This window comes from Pyrus communis, chromosome 7 (assembly GCF_963583255.1).
Source record: "Pyrus communis chromosome 7, drPyrComm1.1, whole genome shotgun sequence".
NCBI lineage: Eukaryota > Viridiplantae > Streptophyta > Magnoliopsida > Rosales > Rosaceae > Pyrus > Pyrus communis.
This window is the reverse complement of record NC_084809.1, coordinates 1,191,300-1,209,859: the sequence shown is the minus strand read 5'-3', so window position 1 is coordinate 1,209,859 and position 18,560 is coordinate 1,191,300. Positions and strand designations below refer to the sequence as shown.

Sequence of the window (18,560 nt, the reverse complement as noted above, 5' to 3'; positions counted from 1 at the left end):
ACTTGGATCATTTGCTCTGTGCGGAGGTTATAGAGTGCCTTTTATATGAGCATACTACTATATTTCTTAATGATCATGGTATTCATGCTTCCTAAGAAATGCCAATTGTCAGGGGGTGTATGGCAAATAAATCGGCAAAATGGTGAGAGACTTACAAGTAACGGGGTTGGGATGTATATCTCTTTGTATCAGTCTCCCTCCTCACACGTAAAGAAATTAATCTATATTTTAAGAAATGGCAATCAGGACTCCATTAATAACGAAATTTTCAAACAAAAGTTTGCATATTTTGTATAAAACCTCACACCTAGTAGAATGTGCAGGTGATTAAGTCAATATTGGTATTGATTATTGATACATAAGGAGGGAGAGAAGGTTCAAATTCAATTCTTTCCTCTCTTATTCAAGTACAATACATTGAAAAAAAAAGTCCAGTTTTTTCTCTAACTAAGGGCTCGTTTAGAAGTTTTTTAAAAAGACTGAAAGCGCTTTTAGAGAAAAAAATTCAAGTTCCAAAAGTACTTGAAATGCTTCCTACAAGAAGCATGTGCAGGAAGCACTTCAAGTGTTTTTTTTTTCTAGATTCACTTGCATTTTTATTAAGGATTGTTCCAAAAATAATTTCACTAAAAATGTTTTTAATCATTTTAAAAATACTTTCAAACGAGCCCTAAGTTCTCTAATTCAGGAGTTTTGTATAATAAAATGTTTAATTCCTTGATTATACAATATTTATCTGCTTTTTTTCTGAGTTTACTATTTCTTAACTGCTTTTTTTTTTTTTTTTCTTTTTTCATGTTAACTGCTAATTACGAGGCTATAGAAAGCATCACATATGTATACGAATTTACTCGGATCGAATCCTATGACATGAATCTGTGATTGGAACCGGCACGTCTGAGAAGGAACCGCCGACGATTTGATCAGCAATCCAACGGTTTGCAGCCTCGGTGTAGTGTACACCGTCCCAGCTAATATACAAGGAAGGATCTTCACATGAACCAGCATATACTTGAGTCCCATTGCTTATGATACCCTTATTACCACACCACACATGGTCGTCGTGTTCATGATATCCACAGCAGATGTTTGCCTTATCCAAAAATCCTGCATAAACATAACAAAAAACAGAAGCTGATGCTTTATCATAGTATTAATCGAGGGCAATATGCATAAATCGAACACTTTTGGTCGAGAAAGGGGCGTTAGAACCATGGTTTATATACGCATATTGTCTGTTTAGTGTTCCCGGCTTTATTTTTTATTAATAGTTTGTAGCAGACTGTTATTCGTGAGAGTGTTGAATCAGGATTTTACCGTGCTTCGTCGCGTTGCCAATTAGTTCGTACTTTGCAGCGAAGACATCGACATACGTTATGGCAGAAAGGGGGAGCTCCTTCCTTAGCTGGATCACTTTCTGCTCCAGCTGCCTATTGAACTGTCTGGCCATGTCATTTTGAAACTTGTCGCAACCCTGGCCGTCAACCAAGCCGGGGCTCAGACTATGGATGTTGTGTAACGTCACTGCCAAGCAACCAATCGGACCCGTGTTGTGTATCCAGAATGTCCTTGCCCCTTGTTCATACAAATTCTGTATAACAGAAAGATGCAGTTATATTAGCCCCGTTTGATAACCATTTTGTTTTTTAACAATGACATTTGTTCGGTAATAAACTAGCATAATATACTTACTCGTACGGCGTTAGCTTGCTGGTTAATCATGTCTGTGATTTGTGCTTCAAACTGTTCACTGCTGAATTTTTTCCGAAAACCAGCAGCTAGATCATTTTGTCCTATATCGAAAGTGCAGAGCGCCCTTGCGAAGTCATCGACTATTGGGAATCTGTCGGATTGTTCCTCGGCTACAGATCATAACAACTAGGGTTACCATGCTTGCATCTCAAGTAAAGTAACAACAACAAAAAAATTTCGAAAGGCCGCAAGATGAACATGATCTGTTTTTCGGGTAATATGTGGCATGTGTCACCTTGGCTGGAAAGACTGGTGGTACGTGACTTGAACTGGGTATACTGAGCAATCTGGATGTCAAGATAAAAAGGGCTCACACCATTTTCAGACATGGACTCATTGTAACGCCGGATGGTTGCTCCGCCGCTGGCAAAATTAGCACCGTGCCTGAAATTGCTCTCTAGTGAGTCCAAATATGGACTCAAGTATGGCAACCCCAAATGCTTTGCTGTACATAATATAATTAACAAGAAGTAATTAATGTCACTAATTATATCAGTGTTCTTATAAAATTTGGAAAATGGTAAGTATACAACTAGTCTTAAGAAAAATTTACCAATAAAATCTATGATGAGACGGCCGTCACAACCCCTACCGGCCGGTCTGTGGAAGAAAGTTTCACCACAGGGTGATGCCATGGGGTAAAATGCAGCCGAGTTAGCACCGGTGTCTGAATTTGAGTCACCAAAGTTGTAAATTGCCGGAAAATCACAACCCGACGATGTGTATGTCACCCTTTCACCTCCCACACTCAGTAAACACATTGCGAAAAAACCGACAGCGAAAAATCTAGCCATCTCCATTTTCACTACACCAAACATATACTGCAACTCAAATGCAGGACGAGGATACGTCCCTCATTTGTTCATGATAACTGTACTTTTATTTGAACATGTTACTATTTCCTTAAATTACTTCCTGCATACAAGAATTTCCCATAATTGTGCCATAAGTTACGAAATTTACATTTGGAAGCTAAGTTTCAATCACATCTTGTTCTTAAAGATCAAGGCATGTTGTTGGAATGATGAGAGACTTACGTGTAATGGGTTCTATGTTTTCCGTATCCGTCTCTCTCCTCGCGCAACGTATTACTTGAAGAGACAGGCATACGCATAAAGGATGTACACCGCGTTGCAGGTTAGTTTTAGCAGCCCCACACGCCCCGCCCCCCCCCCCCCCCCCCCCCAAAAAAAAAAACAAAAATACAACAATTCGTGGAAATTTTTGTGCAGCACATGAGACCATATCCATCATTTTCTTCTTAAATAGAGAGTCATTATATTAGTTTTTGCCATCCAAGTATAAACAGAAACAGTCAAAGAAAAAAATGAAGAATCACATATGGAACCAGCTACTCAGGTTGAGTTATATGACATGAACTTTTGATCGAAACCGGCGGGTCTGTGAACGAACCGTGGACTATTCGATCTGCAATCCAACGGTTCGCAGCCTCGGTGTAGTGTACTCCATCCCAGCTGATATACAAGGAAGGATCCTTACATGAACCAGCATATACTTGAGTCCCATTAGTTATGGTGCCCTTATTCCCACACCACACATGGTTGTTTTCGTCATGATATCCACAGCAGATGCTTGCCTTATCCAAAAATCCTGCATAAATCAAGGGAAATGTGCATAAATCCAATACTTTTTGTAGAAAATAGAACTTGAAGGACAAAAATGGGGCACTAGAAACGTGGTTTTTGTATTGCATATTGTCTGCTTAGCATCCCGGGTTCTATATTTGATTAAAAGATTGTAGCGGACTTTATTTTTCATGCCAATAATCAATGAGATTTACCGTTCTTCTTTGCGTTGCTGAGCAGTTCATACTTTGCAGCAAAGATATTGACATATGTTATAGCAGAAAGGGGAAGCTCCTTCCTTAGCTGAATCACTTTCTGCTCCAGCTGCCTATTGAACTTCCTAGCCATGTCGTTCTGAAACTTGTCACAACCCTGGCTGTCAACGAAGCCGGGGTTCGGATTATGGAGGTAGCTTAAGGTCACTCCCAAGCAGCCAATCGGACCCGTGTTGTGTATCCAGAATGTCCTTGCCCCTTGTTTATACAAATTCTGTACAACAGGAAGATGTGGTTATTTAAGGCCTGTTTGATAACCATTTTGTTTTTTAACAATGTCACTTAATTGTTAATGACCCACCCTCGTATATATATACTTACTCGTACGGCGTTAGCATGCTGGTTAATCATGTCTGTGATTTCTGCTTCAAATTGTTCACCGCTGAACTTTGTCCGAAAACCAGCAGCTAGATCATTCTGTCCTGTATCGAAAGTGTAGAGCGCCTTTGAGAAGTCATCGACTATTGGGAATCTGTCGGATTGTTTCTTGGCTGCAGATCATAACAACTGAGATCAATCAATGAAATGAGCTTCTCATACTTGCATCTCAAGAAAATAACAAAAAAACTTTCGAAAGGCGATGTGAACAGACTGTTTTTTGGGTAGTTTGTGGCATTAGTCACCTTGTTTGGAAAGAGTGGTGGTACGTGACTTGAACTGCTGGTATTGAGCAATCTGGATTTCAAGATAAAAAGGGCTCACACCATTTTCAAACATGGCCTCCTTGTAAGGCCGGATGGTAGAGCCGCCGCTAGCGAAATTGGCACCGTGCCTGAAATTGCTCTCTAGTGAATCCAAATATGGACTCAGGTATGGCAACCCCAAATGCTTTGCTGCATAATTAGCACGTCACAGATATAGGTGTAAAATTTGGTAAGGTAATTAAGCAACTAATCTTACAATAAATTCACAGTTGCAGTCCATAAGAATTACCAATAAAATCTATGATGAGACGGCCGTCACAACCCCTTCCGGCGGGTCTGTGGAAGAAAGTTTCACCACAGGGTGATACCATGGGGTAAAATGAAGCCGAGTTTCCACCAGTATCTGAGTTGGAGTCTCCAAAGTTGTAAATTGCCGGAAAATCACAACGTGACGATGTGTCTATCACCCCTTCCCCTCCCACACTCAGTAAACACATAGCGAAACAACCGGCAACGACGAATCTAGCCATCTGCATTTCCACCACACGAAACATACAGCAACTCAAAACGCAAGAGGAGGATACACAATATATATATGTGTGTGTATAATATATTAAATAGAGGACTAAGAGGAAGAGTGCTACTTTATACTTTGTCTCAAAATCGATCTGATTTTTACGATTTGTGTTTAAAACGTGTGTTTTCGAATCCTAACTTATAAATATATGCACACACGAGAGAGAAAGGACTGAGGGAGGTCCAAATCCTTTACTATATATATATGGAGGAAGAGTGTTTCTTTATATTGTGTACAAAGAGGTGATGAGAAAAACAAACAGGCATCTTTTGATTTGTTTTAATTTATACCTATTATGTCAGTGTTACTGTCATGCAGCCTAACCACATGTTCTTGTACTTCGTTCACGTGCTCTTTCTGCACACAAGGTCCCTTTAATCCTGCCACAAGTTACGAATTATACATCGGAAGTCAAGTTTCAATCAAATTTTGTTCTTAATGATCATGGCATGCCTTGGAATGACGAGAGATTTACAAGTGATGAGATTGTATATCTTTATGTATATGTCTCTTTCTTCACATAACACATTTCAAGAGAACGACAAACAGAAAAATAATATACAACAAGTTGCATGTTGATTTTAGGCTTTAGGCCACCCGAATTCGTGGAAACTTTGGTGAAGTCATGAGACCATTCCCATCATTTTCTTCATAAACAAAGAGTCATGATTAATATTTTGCTTGTTAAAGTACTGACAATTATGAATAAAAACAGTCATAATTCAAGTATGAAAGCATGTCACGTCACGCAACATTATTGCAAAAATATACAATTCTATAAACTGCTTTATTACCAACCTCAGTATTAAATTTTGAAAAAGGGTTTAAATTTTTTATGAAAATTATTAAAGAGGAATGAAAAAGGTGAAAAACCATTGAATTTTGTAAAGTACTTGTAGAAATTGTTCATCAGAACTTTAGAAGTATCACACACAGAAAAAGGATTTTTAAAATTGAACTGTGACTCGTATTTTGAATAGTATATATTTAATGTATTTATATTTTGAAATATTTTCATAAATTATTATATATCAATTTTCTTTTCATAGATTATTATATATTACTTTTCTTATATAGACATTGTAAATATATTTACATGCATTGGTCCTTCTATATCTAAACTACACATTAATGAAATTCTCTTTATCAACCAAAAGATGGTGAAAAGCGATTTTTATTTTCTCTCATGAAATAAAATAAATGACAATGAAGTAATTTTGCACCAACTAAATTTTACAGTGTTTTTGAAAAACATCAGCTACATGTAATCTTATCAAATCTTTAATTAAAAAAATAAAAAAGCATCCCCGTTTCCATATATATATATCTCTCTCTCTCTCCTCATTTTGAAAACAAACAAAAAAAATTTGTCTAAACACACAAAGTGTGTAGGCATATACTAATATGTATTACGGAAAACCATGATATCGTGAGTTTTACTCTATTACAAATATCTCTTTGTTTTCAAGTAGGGGTGTGCTATTCACACACCTATTTTTACTTTTCATACATCCCTTGTTAATTTTCGTCCTTTGATCTTCTTCAATTCATCCGATTTGGCAGTCAAAAACTGAAAAAGTTGTATGAGAAGTAAAAAGGTTGTGTGTATATCACACGCCTTTAAGTAAGCATGGTTATTTTGAAAAATTATTTTGGAGATATTATATATTTGATCAGTGAACTACTTGGAATTGTTCATGGAGCACGAGAACTTTGGTGTTGCATTATTCTAAGGTATCAATGTAAACTACACATGGGTACATTAGAGCAAAAAGACTATTAGGAGTCACGTGAAGAGTTACATTTGATGATAGGTATGATAAACAAGTAAATTGATGACGTGATATGAAATTATGTGATATATTTCTATAGAAGTACTTTATTTTCTAGTTTGTGGAAAACGACATTACTCCATTGACATATACATATTCTACATACTCACTAGACATAATTGTTGCTTATCTTTCATCTTTTTGTTTTTCAGATGAATTATTTGTCAAGACATTCTAAACGAGCGAATTTTATTAAAGGTGGGACATAAGAGTTTTTCTATTAAGTTTTGTGCACATATATTTCTATGAAAGAAGTATTATTTTTAATCTCATATTTTGTTTATTTCTTCTGATTTTAATTTTTTTTCGCACACCGAATCTAGGGTGTGAACACATCTTGTAAAAGCATATAATAAAAAAGATGTGCATGCCACATGTGCTAAGCATGGGCCATTTTTATATTGTATTTACACTAAAAATAGGTGACCAGAAGGTAGCCTCAAAGTAGAACAAACTTGCTAAATATATGTAAAGAAATATCATCACGTCCAAATTGTCTTGGCAAATTCAACGGACATAACCTCAACTCGTGATTGATCAAGATTCCAAGTCATATTATATTTACGCAAAATAAATCACCGACACACAAGTTGTATTATGATTTATACATAAACAACAGCTCGATAACGTCCCTAGATTTTGTGTTTAGATCGGAAGGATAAGGTAGTTTGGATCATTCATTTTAAATCATGCAGTTTTCATTAGTCTGTCTCACTGACCTACTTCGCATAAATTAAAGATCTGGATTTCTCTATTTAGTGGTTTGGATCACCTGTTTCTTGGACTCCAACATAAAGATCCAGAAATGATCTCAATTCGTAAGCAACCACATCATTTGGTAAATAATTTGATGAGCAAATTTAACAGCTCTGACATTGATCACATGGGAAATAATTTATGTACACCATTTCATATTGTGTACTTTCTTAGCAAAAATGTTACTCTTACCATATTTTTCATACTACATTTATAACACATATCTAAGATTCTAATAGAGATGACATTCACATGTGTTGTTAGAGTCTATCTCTATTAGAGCGGTGGCAATTTTAGTATGAAATATAAGATAAGTGTGACACTACTCTTTCTTTAACTACTAATTTGAACAAATTAAAAGAGAATTAATTGTAAAAACTAAAAGAGGCGTGCAAAAGATGAAAAAAAAGTGCGCACAAAAGGCCAAGAAAGATGCACATAAAGTGAATATGGTGTGCAAAAATCACTCCCTTTATTGACATTTGCCTTTGAAAGTTTTCTCTAATTTGCTGAACTCGGAAATGAGCATTCACTGAGGTAAACAAAGACAGAAGACCTGCACATGGAGAAATTTTTTATTGTGACAGGAACACGGTGATACATCACGTGTTTTTATGTAAGTGGTGAAAAAAATTATTTTTTAAGTTAATAACATTTTAACACACATATTCCACCATTTGTACAGTAACACGTGATGTACCATTTCGTATGCCGGTTACACTGAAAAATCTCTCCTGCACATTAATGTTTAGTCTAACAATACTCAATCTCCCTTCATTTGATAAGATCCTAAGTCCATATCTCATGAACGACAAATAATAAGTTTGAGACACAATTACTTTGACGTTCGATTACACATAATAGTCTCTCGCCCATTTACTGGGATAGACAACGAAAGAGGAGGGCGCATTCAGATTGCCCCACATTTACTCAGACTTGGATCCAAAAAATAGGCCCAAAATCCTTATGAGTCCAGGACTAGATGAGGCTGGCTTATAATTAGGTCTGCGGCCCAAAACATTGTATCTTCCTTCGCTTGCTCGCTGGCTCTCGCCTTGCGCGGCTTCGTAGCTCGAGGAACTCAGCAATGGCGACGACTGAGAAGGCGAAGGAGGAAAAGGAAGGGAGCAACCTACTGGGCTCGCCGACCTTCAGGGAGCTCGAGAACGGCCGCTTCCAGTGCATCGAGACAGGCCACGAACTGCTGGCCAAAGACAAAGAAATTTACTCTCAGAGCAAACGGTGCCGTTTGGGTCTCATCGAATATGCCCTTGCCCATAAGAAAGCTCCTCTCAACATGTTCAAGCAGGATCCTCTTTCCCGGTAATTTCATAATCTTTCGTTTCCGTTACATAAAGATTTAAGCTTTGATTAATTTCTGCATAATTTACATTGGAATTCTGCTGCGTTTGATTGCTTAAGCACTTCTGATCAAAAGCACTTATGCTTCCTAGAAACATGTCGAAACTTTCATTAAAATGAACGTGCTTTCTGGAAAAATACTTGGAAGTACTTCCTGAGTAGGTACTTCTCCAAAAAGCGCTTTTACCTTCCTGGTGTTTTCCTAAACATAATCAAAATCGCATTTGTTGGTCGGAAAGCACTTTTACTCCTTTTAGAAGCAATCCCCAAGAGGCCAATGTTAAATTTACGTTTGTTTATATTTCCCATATTGCGAATGGATATACGAAAAGTTGTAAATTTTACTGCAAACCAAGCAGAGATTTTGGGTTTATGCTGAACTCTTGTTCGTTTGCTTTCCTTGTGCAGCTCAAAGTTGCTGTGTAAGCTAACAGGGGATACTATCAATAAGTCAGAAGAGCACATTTGGAAGCATATAAATGGGAAACGGTTCCTCAACAAGCTCGGTTCGTATATTGTTTCGTGCTTTTTCTAATCCATTATGTTGGTTTTCGGTTCCAATTTTGTATGGATTGGCTTTTGGACTTGTGGGTTTTGCTTATGTATGAATTTGATGGTGACCCAAATGTTTTTAATGTTAATATTCGTGTTGGTTTTATAAACAGAAGAGAAGGAAGAAGAGAAGCTAAAGGCCAAGGGAGTTGTAGAAGAGATGGGTGATCAGAACCCGGAAATAATATCTGACCAAGTTGGAGACGGAGACGGAGACGGAGAAAGAAAGAAGAAGAAGAAGAAAAAGAATAAGAAGAAGAAGAATAAGAAGAAGGATGAAAGAGTTGATGAGATTATGTCTGAAAAAAGTAAGTCTTCTGATGAGGAAGGTGATACAGAAGAAACTGACTTTTGGATGCCACCAGTGGGAGAACGTTGGGACTTTGACGAGGGAGGTGACAGGTGGGGTTCCGGTTCAGAGTCAGAGAACGAGGATGATGAGATCGATGGAGCTGGTACGGCTTTAGTTGTGAACAACAAAAGTATAATGCTGATTTAGCATTTGGTTTTTTGCATATATTGTTGGTTGGATCTTTGAACTGGCCTTGAATAGCATTATATGTTTAGTTTCAGATGGTGCATTTGAAGATGGCGACGAGGAGTCAGAAGAGCTCTCCAAGAGGTATGATGCTTCTTAATTTTTGTTGGCCACTCTTATATTTGTGGAAGAAACCACAGGACACAAGATCCCCGAACGCCACATGCTGTTCTTCTGAATGTACCCAATTATTGTTTTGCAGGACGAAAAGGATGTCCATAGAAATTGGACCAAGCAGCTTTGCTTCAAGGAAGAAGAAGAGTAAAAAGAGCCCGACATGATCCGCTGTCGACTTATCTTCAATTTGCAAGATTAAAGACATGAAGAAGTAACTGTGATACGAGATTAACTGATTCTATCCATTTTTGAAGTATGTGTTTAGGTGTGATTTCGGAATGTATCAGTTCTAAGTTCTTTTGAAGGTTGTATTTTTCACTCTAGTCGTTTATTAGATCAAAACATTTTGTTCGGTGTAAATTAATAAAGATTTTGCCAATGAATATTGAATTGATTGATGTTTTTGTTTTCGTTGAGGCTCGTAATTGTCTTCGACAACCTGGCCGGAAAAAAAAAAAAAGAACACTTTGACCACCTCGCCGGAGAAAAATAAACGTTTCGGCCACAAAAGCCAATGTTGTAGGCTTGTGGATATGTCCATGCTCATTGACTACACAATTTGTTGAACAAAAACTAAGCGGTTGCAAAATTATTAGACAATGGAACGAAGTTGAGCAAGCAATGCCCTCAGCTCCTCCATCGCCAAAGGAACTTTTATTTGGGTGTCCTTGAACTTGAAATGGTACCTTCTCCTTCGTTATCTGTGCCGAAGTAACGGTCTCCGAACTCTCCCATTCCCGGGATCACGCGTAAGTCATCGTTCAGAGATTCATCGATCTCCGATGTGACGAGTTTTAGCTTCGGAAATTTCTTGCAGATGGCATGTATTCCATCTGGCGCCTGCATTACAAATTCTAGGTTATTCGGAACAAGTTCATGTCGAGGAATTTACAGGAGCGTATGTGTCGGTGTCTTGAGGAACAAGGAAACATGAGAGTAACTCACTGCTATGAGGTTAAGGAAGATGATGTTCGTTTCAGGTACGCCCTTACTGAGCAGCAGAGATATCGCTTTGATGGCGGAGTATCCTACAAATTTACAGATTTTAGAAGACATTATATGCTTCCCAATTAGACGTTAGATGTTGGTTTTCTCAAACCTGAAGCCAGAACAGGATCAAGAAATAACACATGCCGGCTTGCGATGTCTTTTGGTAGCTTCTCATAGATCAACTGCAGCAACATTGTAAGGATATAAGCATGAGAGAGAGAGAGAGAGAGAGAGAGAGAGAGAGAGAGAGAGAGAGAGATAGAGGTGAAACAATGGTTTCCTCCACGAACCTCTCGGCCATCGTTACCCTTTCCATGGATGAGGATTTTTCCGATTTTAATACCCTTGCAGCATGCTCTAAGTGCGTTCTCCATGCTTTCTCCACTGATACAAGGAAATTCGAACACGATGAGACGATGTATTTCAAGAATTTCACACACAAAAATTGAGATATGGATGTGAATCCAACTCCTCCATAGTAGAAAAATGCAAATTGGTATACGAAGATCAAGGCTGATCATCGAGTTTTGTAAGATTCTGATGAACAAACCTTCTAATGACTGAAACGCCGCACAAGCGTTTGTAGAAAATAACTCCACTGTACACAGTTCCTGCCATGAAAATAACCCATCATCTAATTGAAAGTCGTATAAAGACATTATGTATGGTCTATCGACAATGGTGTTGCAATGTGATGACGATTATCTAACGAGTTCATCTAATTGAATGTCGTATCAATAACTTCTAGAAGAGATACCTGTTGGGGTAATGATCTGCTTTTCTTTGAAGGGAAGCTGACCTAGTCCATGCTCCACAACCTGAAGTGTTCGTTCACACCATTATACGCTACAGCATGCTTATCGGCAGTCAGAAAAAAAACTTCGTAACATAAACGTGTAGATGTACCAAGCGAATAAGTCGGTCTGCATAAAAGACGAAGTCATGCTTCGTTGTTTTGGCATCGCGAATTAGGGTGTGCATTCCCCGTATCTGAACGAAACAAAAGAAATAGCAAGTTTAGAATCTGTCCCCCTTCCTATCATTCCCCTTTTCGAATGCAGAGATTTCGAATATAAACCAAACAAGTTCAAGGGTTACAAAGTTGTGAATGTCACCTGAAACGTTGAATGTATAACGACGATGTTTGGATATATTTTACACAGTTCGTGCTGGCCAAGCTTTGTATGAATATGTTGTACAATCAAGTCAATTGCAACATCGTTATCTCCTCCTCGAGGAATGATGATGTCTGCATATTTTTTCGAGGGAAGTATGAACTCTTCGAAACTAGGCTTCACGAATCTGGCATACTGCAAATTACAGCCAACTAGTTATCACAAGTAATTTCAAATACATAACAGCACTTCAATTAACATCCAAAAGGAAAGGAAACGAAAGGGGGAGAGTTGAACCAACCTGGTCAAGCACATTCTCGATATTTCTGCCTCTTTCAACAGTATCACGTTGAATTCTCCGAGAAAGGCGTACATCAGAATCTGCACTGGTGGAACTGTTATGATGGTTATTGGATAAGAGGTCATACTATGCGAAACACATACGAAAAGGCGTACATCAGAATCTACTCAATTGCTAGATAGTTTGTTCCAACTTCCAACCTCAAATTGCTTAACTATGAGGGCAAATAGATAAAGATAACCTGTGTCGACGAATATTTTCATGTTCATGAGATCGCGGACGCGAGGGTCATGGAGAACAAGTATTCCTTCTAAAATGATGATGTCTGGGGGGTTAACCTGCAATTATTTGATCAAAACAAGCAGCAATGCCGGAAAACGTGTTAACTGAGACTCCGACTGGATTACCTTCCGAGCTGGTTCTATAGCTTGATGAGTCTTAAAATCATAATTCGGGATGCTGACTGCCTGTCCGCGCTTTAAGTGCTCCATGCAAGAAAGCAAAAGCTCTGTGTCGAATGCCTCTGAAATCGAAAAGCAATTGCAATGTGAAGAAACATCACAAGTCGCAAGAAAAAAGAAGTGAAAGAGCACATCTCTAGTCAAATTTGATTTGAAATCAATCAAACATTAGCATGATTCACGAAAGGAATGGCTACCGGGATGATCAAAATTGTACTCATGAACCCTTTTCAGCTTCTCAGCATCCAAGGAATGATAAAACGAATCCTATAAAACACAACACAAAACATGAAGAACAAGGAAGATGATTGCCGCACACCTCTCTTCATCTTCTGCACACCCTTTTTTGTTTACGTCCCTCAACTCTTTGTCCATTTATTCAATTCAAAATGCTAGAAATAAACGAGGGGTGTGCAAAAATCACTACGAAGAACAAATTAGGAAAGAAAAAAAAAAGCGAAAGAAACGAGTACTTGATTTACAAGAACAACACGCTGATCGCGCAGCTGGGAGATGATCATGTTGCAGACGGTAGTTTTTCCGGATGCAGTCCCACCGGCAACACCTGACCATCAACAAACAAATATAAAGAAACATGGAAATGCAGATTGAAATTGCAAGAGAAGGCATCCGCTCTAACCAACGTGGCTACGCACCGATGAAAAACGGTTGCTTGGCTGAGGGTTTGGCATTGGAGGCGTTGCCATTAGACGATGGATTGAGGGACAGGTTGGTTTTGAGGGCATTGGTCAATGGATCCACACCTGCAGATGAATTCATGGAAGCGAATGGAAGCGTATGAGTGAAGGGCATGGGAACGCAACGAGAGTGAAGGTGGTGAGATTTTCTGTTGGGTGATTAGGGAGAAATTACAGAGATTAGAGAGAGAGAGAGAGAGAGAGATGCCCCTAATAGTGCCCTTAATACTAATCCTAGTCCTAATCCGGAGGGGTTGGAACTTGGAAGCGTCCCTTCCTGGTTTAGAAAATTAGAGCGAGAAAGTAGGGAATTACGAAATTCGCGGGAACAAAAACGCCATTCTCGTGTGTGGTCGGTCTCGTGTGGAGAACGTGCCTCCCGTCTTCTTCTTCTGCTTAAGCCTTGTGGAAAACAACCTACTTTCAACCGGGAATTCAAAGGTGGGCGGAATCACCAGCCTATTAGAGCATTGTCGTGTGTTTTAACTTGCCCATATGAAATCGTATAATACCGCTACCTTGGTGTCTCAATAACAAGTAAGATTTGAAACATATGAGAAAGAACTTACATGTAACCCGAATACATGTAACCCGAAAGTCGAAGTGTTCGTACGTAGTTCGTAGAAAATTGGACAAACAACCATTGTCAACTCTTCCGCATCGTACAAAATTCATAAAACAATAGGTCCAAAACCATATAATCAATTTCCAATTACTATCTAATTGTAAAGGCTTTTTAGACAAAATAGTCCTTAAGATTTGTTTAACTCTTCACTTTGGTTCCTGAGATTTGAAAATCAATAGAATGGTCCATGAGATTGTCTACTATCAATCATTTTGGTCCCTTGGTAAAAAATTATGTTAAATAAGGATCAATGACCAATTCTATTGATTTCAAATATCAGGGACCAAAGTGAGAAGTTATGCAAATCTCAATGACCATTTTGGCTAAAGGGCTAATTGTAAAAAATAAGATAATATCCCAATGCAAAACAGTCTCCTAATTATGCTAGTTTTTCTTCAATTTTGTTGCGCCTTTCTCCTACCGTAACTTTGCACATTTTCTAACTGTGCAAAGCTAGGTAAGGGTGTTTACAATAGACGTTCTTTCCGATCCTCGCAAAGCGGGAGCCTTATTGGTTTGGAGTCGTCACTACCATCTCAATCTCACGAAACAAAGCGCATCATGGCCTCGACCAGTAACTGAGACATTCCCTTGGCTCTCTACTCTTTCGATGCATTCTCTTCGACTGGCAGGGCTGTGCACCAATACCGCATCTGGCACATCTTGAAAGAGGAGAAGAAAAAAACAAATGTCAAATTTCCGCAGAGTGAGAGTCTGCACAAATTAACAAGGAAATAACAAAAAGTATGGAATTCTCAGTACAAAATGTGTAGAAGATCCATATCAATGTGAAATGAATTAGGTCATGTACCTGAAAATCAAGCAGAATCACATTACTGAAATCCCCTCGTCCCACAACTTCTTTCTCGCAATCAAAACTCTTTCGTCACTTGAGGAAAGAGCATCGACCTGCGGTTCTACTTCTGATAACCAGCCATCCCACTTCAAGGCAGTCAGAAACTTTCGAATATAGTTTATAACAGCAGGTTTGTCTCGTATAATGACAAAGCCATCTGGTCTGAGTATCCTATCCATTTCAATCAATAGATCTTCTGCATTGCAACCCCGTTCAGCAATCTCTGAGAATACTTCCCACGCATGTAGAAGATCATATGTACGTGGATATGTCGAAAATGCTTCACACCTATACAACACAGTGAGCGAAAATATTCAACTCTCTGAACAGACCAATAATATGTGACAAGAAATTATGAATTGTAATTACTGAGAATAATCAAATCAAAATGCATACCAGTCATGAACAGTCCCAATTAATCCTCGATCGTAGATGATCTTTAGTCTGGCCGAAACATTGACAGGAGCCACATTCATTACCCAGACGTCTTTTTCATTCAGGGCAGCAGCAAATCCACCAAGGTATGAGTTCATGTCCATGACATTTCTAATTGAATTTTCCTGTATGACAGACTTCATCTGCTTCCAGTACTCGATCACTCTAAAGCGCCATATGTTCTGCAGCACGTGGATTTTTCAGTCTCTCATTAAATAGAATAGTAAAGTTTAGTAGGCAAACATCTACGTGAACAGTTAGGTTGTAACATCAACGTGAACAGTTAGCTTGTAATCAGGAAACTTACAGTGTCCTCTTGGAATTCTTCAGGACTGACGCCAATTTCTTCCAGGCGAGGTGGTGCTGCAGTAAGCCTCTGTGGCCAAGGAGCTAGTCCACTTCCTCTTTCCTTGTGCATCTCTGTTTTGCAATTTTTAGTAATGATAAGATTAGGAGGTGGAAAGCCTAAAAATTTGACGATGGAAGTATAGCAATGCTACTTACTTCCAGAGTATCGAGAAATGCACGCCTTCATGCTCACGTTCCAACTTGCATCTGGGTCATCCTTGGAATCACACAGAGGGGGCTGGGTCCTAGAATCTCTCTTCAAGTAACAACTATTAGTCAGGGGCTTGGCCCATACAACACTAGGCTCTTTCTTCGCTACAACTCTCCAGCACATTCTTTTCAGAAGATCATACATAGCATTCCAGATCCTCCTATTTTCCGGATCAAGTGCATATGCTTCAGGAGAAGTATACACAAAATACCCACCAGGTCTCAGTAATCTATCAAGCTCTAATAACAGGATCCCATCTCTTTGAAGCCAATCTATTCGACAGCGTGAGCAATGAGCCAGCTCAAATGATCTGCTTGGATAAGTAAGTCTTTTTATACCCAAGATACCAAGAGTGGATGGAATCCCCCTCTCTAGAGCAAATTGTATTTGATTCTCATGTGCATCATTCGGAGCAACAGACAGCGCTATGACGTTGTGAGAAAGAAGATATGCCCCAAAACTCGCAACTCCACAACCCACATCGAGAACATTCCGGATATTGCCTCCATTGTTGAATTTATCACCAGGAAACTTTAGCATCTACACAAATAATAAGCATACCATTCGCAAATTGGAATTTTTCGTTTTTCTTTTCTACTTACTATTCCCTTTATACTACAAAATAAAGATAGAAAAGAATCCAGAACTGAATCAGTGTTTAAGTACCTTGGAAAGAGCAACAATGTACTTATCAGCTCCATCGTGGAAATGCGTCCCACCACCCGGAAAACTGATCTTGTCCCCATTCACAACCATCCAATTCTGATCAGATTTCACTTGTGCAAGATGGGTGTGTGGAATGTTGGCCTTCCACACTTCATCTCTACTTTCCGGCCATCTTATAGGTATCTGAAATTCTAGAAATGGTTTCGTCAGAATCATCACTAAGCGAAGTCAAGCAAAGTAAAACTCATACGGAAGCAATGACAACCAACCTTATAACCAAGTGGGGGCGGTATCAAGCAATTATAACGCCGCTCTGGAGCCGGGCAATGCCGCTCATAGTGCTCCCTAAACGTCAAATTCAGCTTCAATCGCAGTTGGTAGATAAGGTTTCTATCAAGACATGGTATCAACTCTGAAAACTGTAAGTCACAAATCTGCGAAAACACGAAAACGCCATAAACTTGAGCACAAATGAGCACATTGTACTAATTCTGGAACAAAAAGTTTAACATTTATGGATTATAAAGAACAGCATTCAATAAAATCCAGATACAACAATCCGTTATACAAAAGGGTGCAACTTCTTCTTCCCAAATGAATACCCCAAATGATGCGATTGAAGTATGCATTAATCTTTGATTAACTAGCGACAATTACACTAATCAACAAAACAAGTAAACCATTAATTACTGTGTTACATACAGGCAAGCTTTTAAGGATCTCAGAGTTGTGCTCCTGATTGTCATGCAAATCATCCAAATCGCGATGGTGAACGAACCCACCGAAAAGCGGGTGGAGTCCATCGGACCCGGAAGCTTCCTCGTCGGATCTCCGCGAGCCCGGCCCGAAAGAACACCCGTAGTGCAAACAGAGCAAGCCCAGGCAGGCAATGAGAGCGATTATAGCGAACTTCAGCAGCTTGTTCGCAACGGGGAAAGAACTGAGCTCGCCATTGTGCTTCATTTCCGTACGTTCTTTGGGTTCGGGCTAGCCGTCAAGCCCGATGCATCCGACCTTTCTGGAGGTTGGGTGAGAAAGTGAGAGCAGCTTTAGCTACCCGGTTTTCGCGGGATAGAGAGATGCTAAAGTGCGGTCGAGACTACACTACGTGAGTACCAAGCAAATGACTGACCTCGTGTTTTTAAAATGAAAGTTTTTTGTGAAATTGATTTTGAGTTTTAAAAGCATTTTAAGTGTTTTTGAAAAGAAGCATTACATATATACTTCTTGCAGAAAATACTAAAAACATCTACTTGAATTTTTATTAAAAATTAATTTTAAAAATATTTTTATCAAAAACACTTTTATTCATTTTAAAAGGATTTTCAAACGAACCCTATATACCTAAAGTACCCTCCTATCTGTTTATTTTTCAGAAAAATTTGGCAGCGACTTTGAGACCGTGTTCCGCCGTGGGTATCAAGCAGATGACTTGATATACCTAAAGTACCCTTCGATTTGTGTATTTTTTAAGGAAAATTTGGCAGTGACTTTGAACCTTCTTTCGCCGTGTTTTTCAAACTTTTCATTTGGTTATGAGCTTAGGAAACATTGAATTCGACTCAACTGTTGATGCGTTTTTGTTTATTCTCACATGCGTGTCTAAAGACGTTGCGTTATTTGTTGTTGACGATTGGAAGGTTTGGGAGGAGGTGATGGTGACGGTCATCGCCAAATGCCAAAGAGGGAGAAAAAATCCGGGTCGGGATTTCGTTTATTTATTTATTTTTGGACTCACCCTATTTATTCTTTAAAAAATTAAACCCATCCCGTACCTTTTCTAATCCGTTTGGACTCATCCCGACTCGCGAGTCCAAAGTTCGTTTACCAAACTCTAGTTTGTAGCCACGTAGAAGTAGGTAA

General features: G+C 38.8%; 5 protein-coding genes across 9 annotated transcripts; 1 reads left to right on the top strand and 4 right to left on the bottom strand.

The window, feature by feature from the left end:
- Positions 1-847: 847 nt before the first annotated feature.
- On the bottom strand, positions 848-2,610 carry LOC137739252 (GDSL esterase/lipase At5g14450-like). Its single transcript, XM_068478808.1, has 5 exons — positions 2,306-2,610; positions 1,988-2,197; positions 1,693-1,862; positions 1,318-1,591; positions 848-1,107 (listed from the first exon to the last, which is right to left on the bottom strand). Exons 1-5 carry the CDS (start codon positions 2,568-2,570, stop codon positions 848-850), a joined length of 1,179 nt encoding a protein of 392 aa, XP_068334909.1. The 5' UTR covers positions 2,571-2,610.
- A 394-nt stretch (positions 2,611-3,004) lies between these two features.
- LOC137740345 (GDSL esterase/lipase At5g14450-like) lies at positions 3,005-4,970 on the bottom strand. The gene is made up of 5 exons (XM_068480205.1): positions 4,547-4,970; positions 4,237-4,446; positions 3,935-4,104; positions 3,554-3,827; positions 3,005-3,363 (listed from the first exon to the last, which is right to left on the bottom strand). The coding sequence occupies exons 1-5, from the start codon at positions 4,809-4,811 to the stop codon at positions 3,104-3,106; spliced, it is 1,179 nt and encodes a 392-aa protein (XP_068336306.1). The 5' UTR covers positions 4,812-4,970; the 3' UTR covers positions 3,005-3,103.
- Positions 4,971-8,439: 3,469 nt separating this feature from the next.
- On the top strand, positions 8,440-10,389 carry LOC137739240 (uncharacterized). Of its 3 annotated transcripts, none has more exons than XM_068478797.1 (5): positions 8,440-8,745; positions 9,193-9,290; positions 9,450-9,791; positions 9,910-9,958; positions 10,077-10,389. In XM_068478797.1, exons 1-5 carry the CDS (start codon positions 8,510-8,512, stop codon positions 10,153-10,155), a joined length of 804 nt encoding a protein of 267 aa, XP_068334898.1. In that variant the 5' UTR covers positions 8,440-8,509; the 3' UTR covers positions 10,156-10,389. The 3 variants fall into 3 exon arrangements, with proteins under 3 accessions (XP_068334898.1, XP_068334897.1, XP_068334896.1); XM_068478796.1 differs by having other exon boundaries at positions 9,904-9,958; XM_068478795.1 differs by having other exon boundaries at positions 9,450-9,818; positions 9,904-9,958.
- Positions 10,390-10,522: 133 nt separating this feature from the next.
- LOC137739239 (uridine kinase-like protein 5) lies at positions 10,523-13,415 on the bottom strand. Of its 3 annotated transcripts, none has more exons than XM_068478794.1 (13): positions 13,332-13,415; positions 13,056-13,125; positions 12,805-12,920; positions 12,639-12,735; positions 12,398-12,477; positions 12,097-12,291; positions 11,888-11,971; positions 11,739-11,799; positions 11,532-11,592; positions 11,272-11,365; positions 11,091-11,148; positions 10,937-11,019; positions 10,523-10,831 (listed from the first exon to the last, which is right to left on the bottom strand). In XM_068478794.1, exons 1-13 carry the CDS (start codon positions 13,377-13,379, stop codon positions 10,646-10,648), a joined length of 1,233 nt encoding a protein of 410 aa, XP_068334895.1. In that variant the 5' UTR covers positions 13,380-13,415; the 3' UTR covers positions 10,523-10,645. The 3 variants fall into 3 exon arrangements, with proteins under 3 accessions (XP_068334895.1, XP_068334893.1, XP_068334894.1); XM_068478792.1 differs by having other exon boundaries at positions 11,091-11,163; positions 13,332-13,394; XM_068478793.1 differs by having other exon boundaries at positions 11,091-11,365.
- A 799-nt stretch (positions 13,416-14,214) lies between these two features.
- Positions 14,215-17,769, bottom strand: LOC137740891 (probable methyltransferase PMT9). Its single transcript, XM_068480695.1, has 8 exons — positions 17,400-17,769; positions 16,967-17,131; positions 16,698-16,880; positions 15,977-16,571; positions 15,780-15,892; positions 15,434-15,654; positions 14,993-15,325; positions 14,215-14,843 (listed from the first exon to the last, which is right to left on the bottom strand). The coding sequence occupies exons 1-7, from the start codon at positions 17,658-17,660 to the stop codon at positions 15,010-15,012; spliced, it is 1,854 nt and encodes a 617-aa protein (XP_068336796.1). The 5' UTR covers positions 17,661-17,769; the 3' UTR covers positions 14,215-14,843; positions 14,993-15,009.
- Between the last annotated feature and the right edge of the window lie 791 nt (positions 17,770-18,560).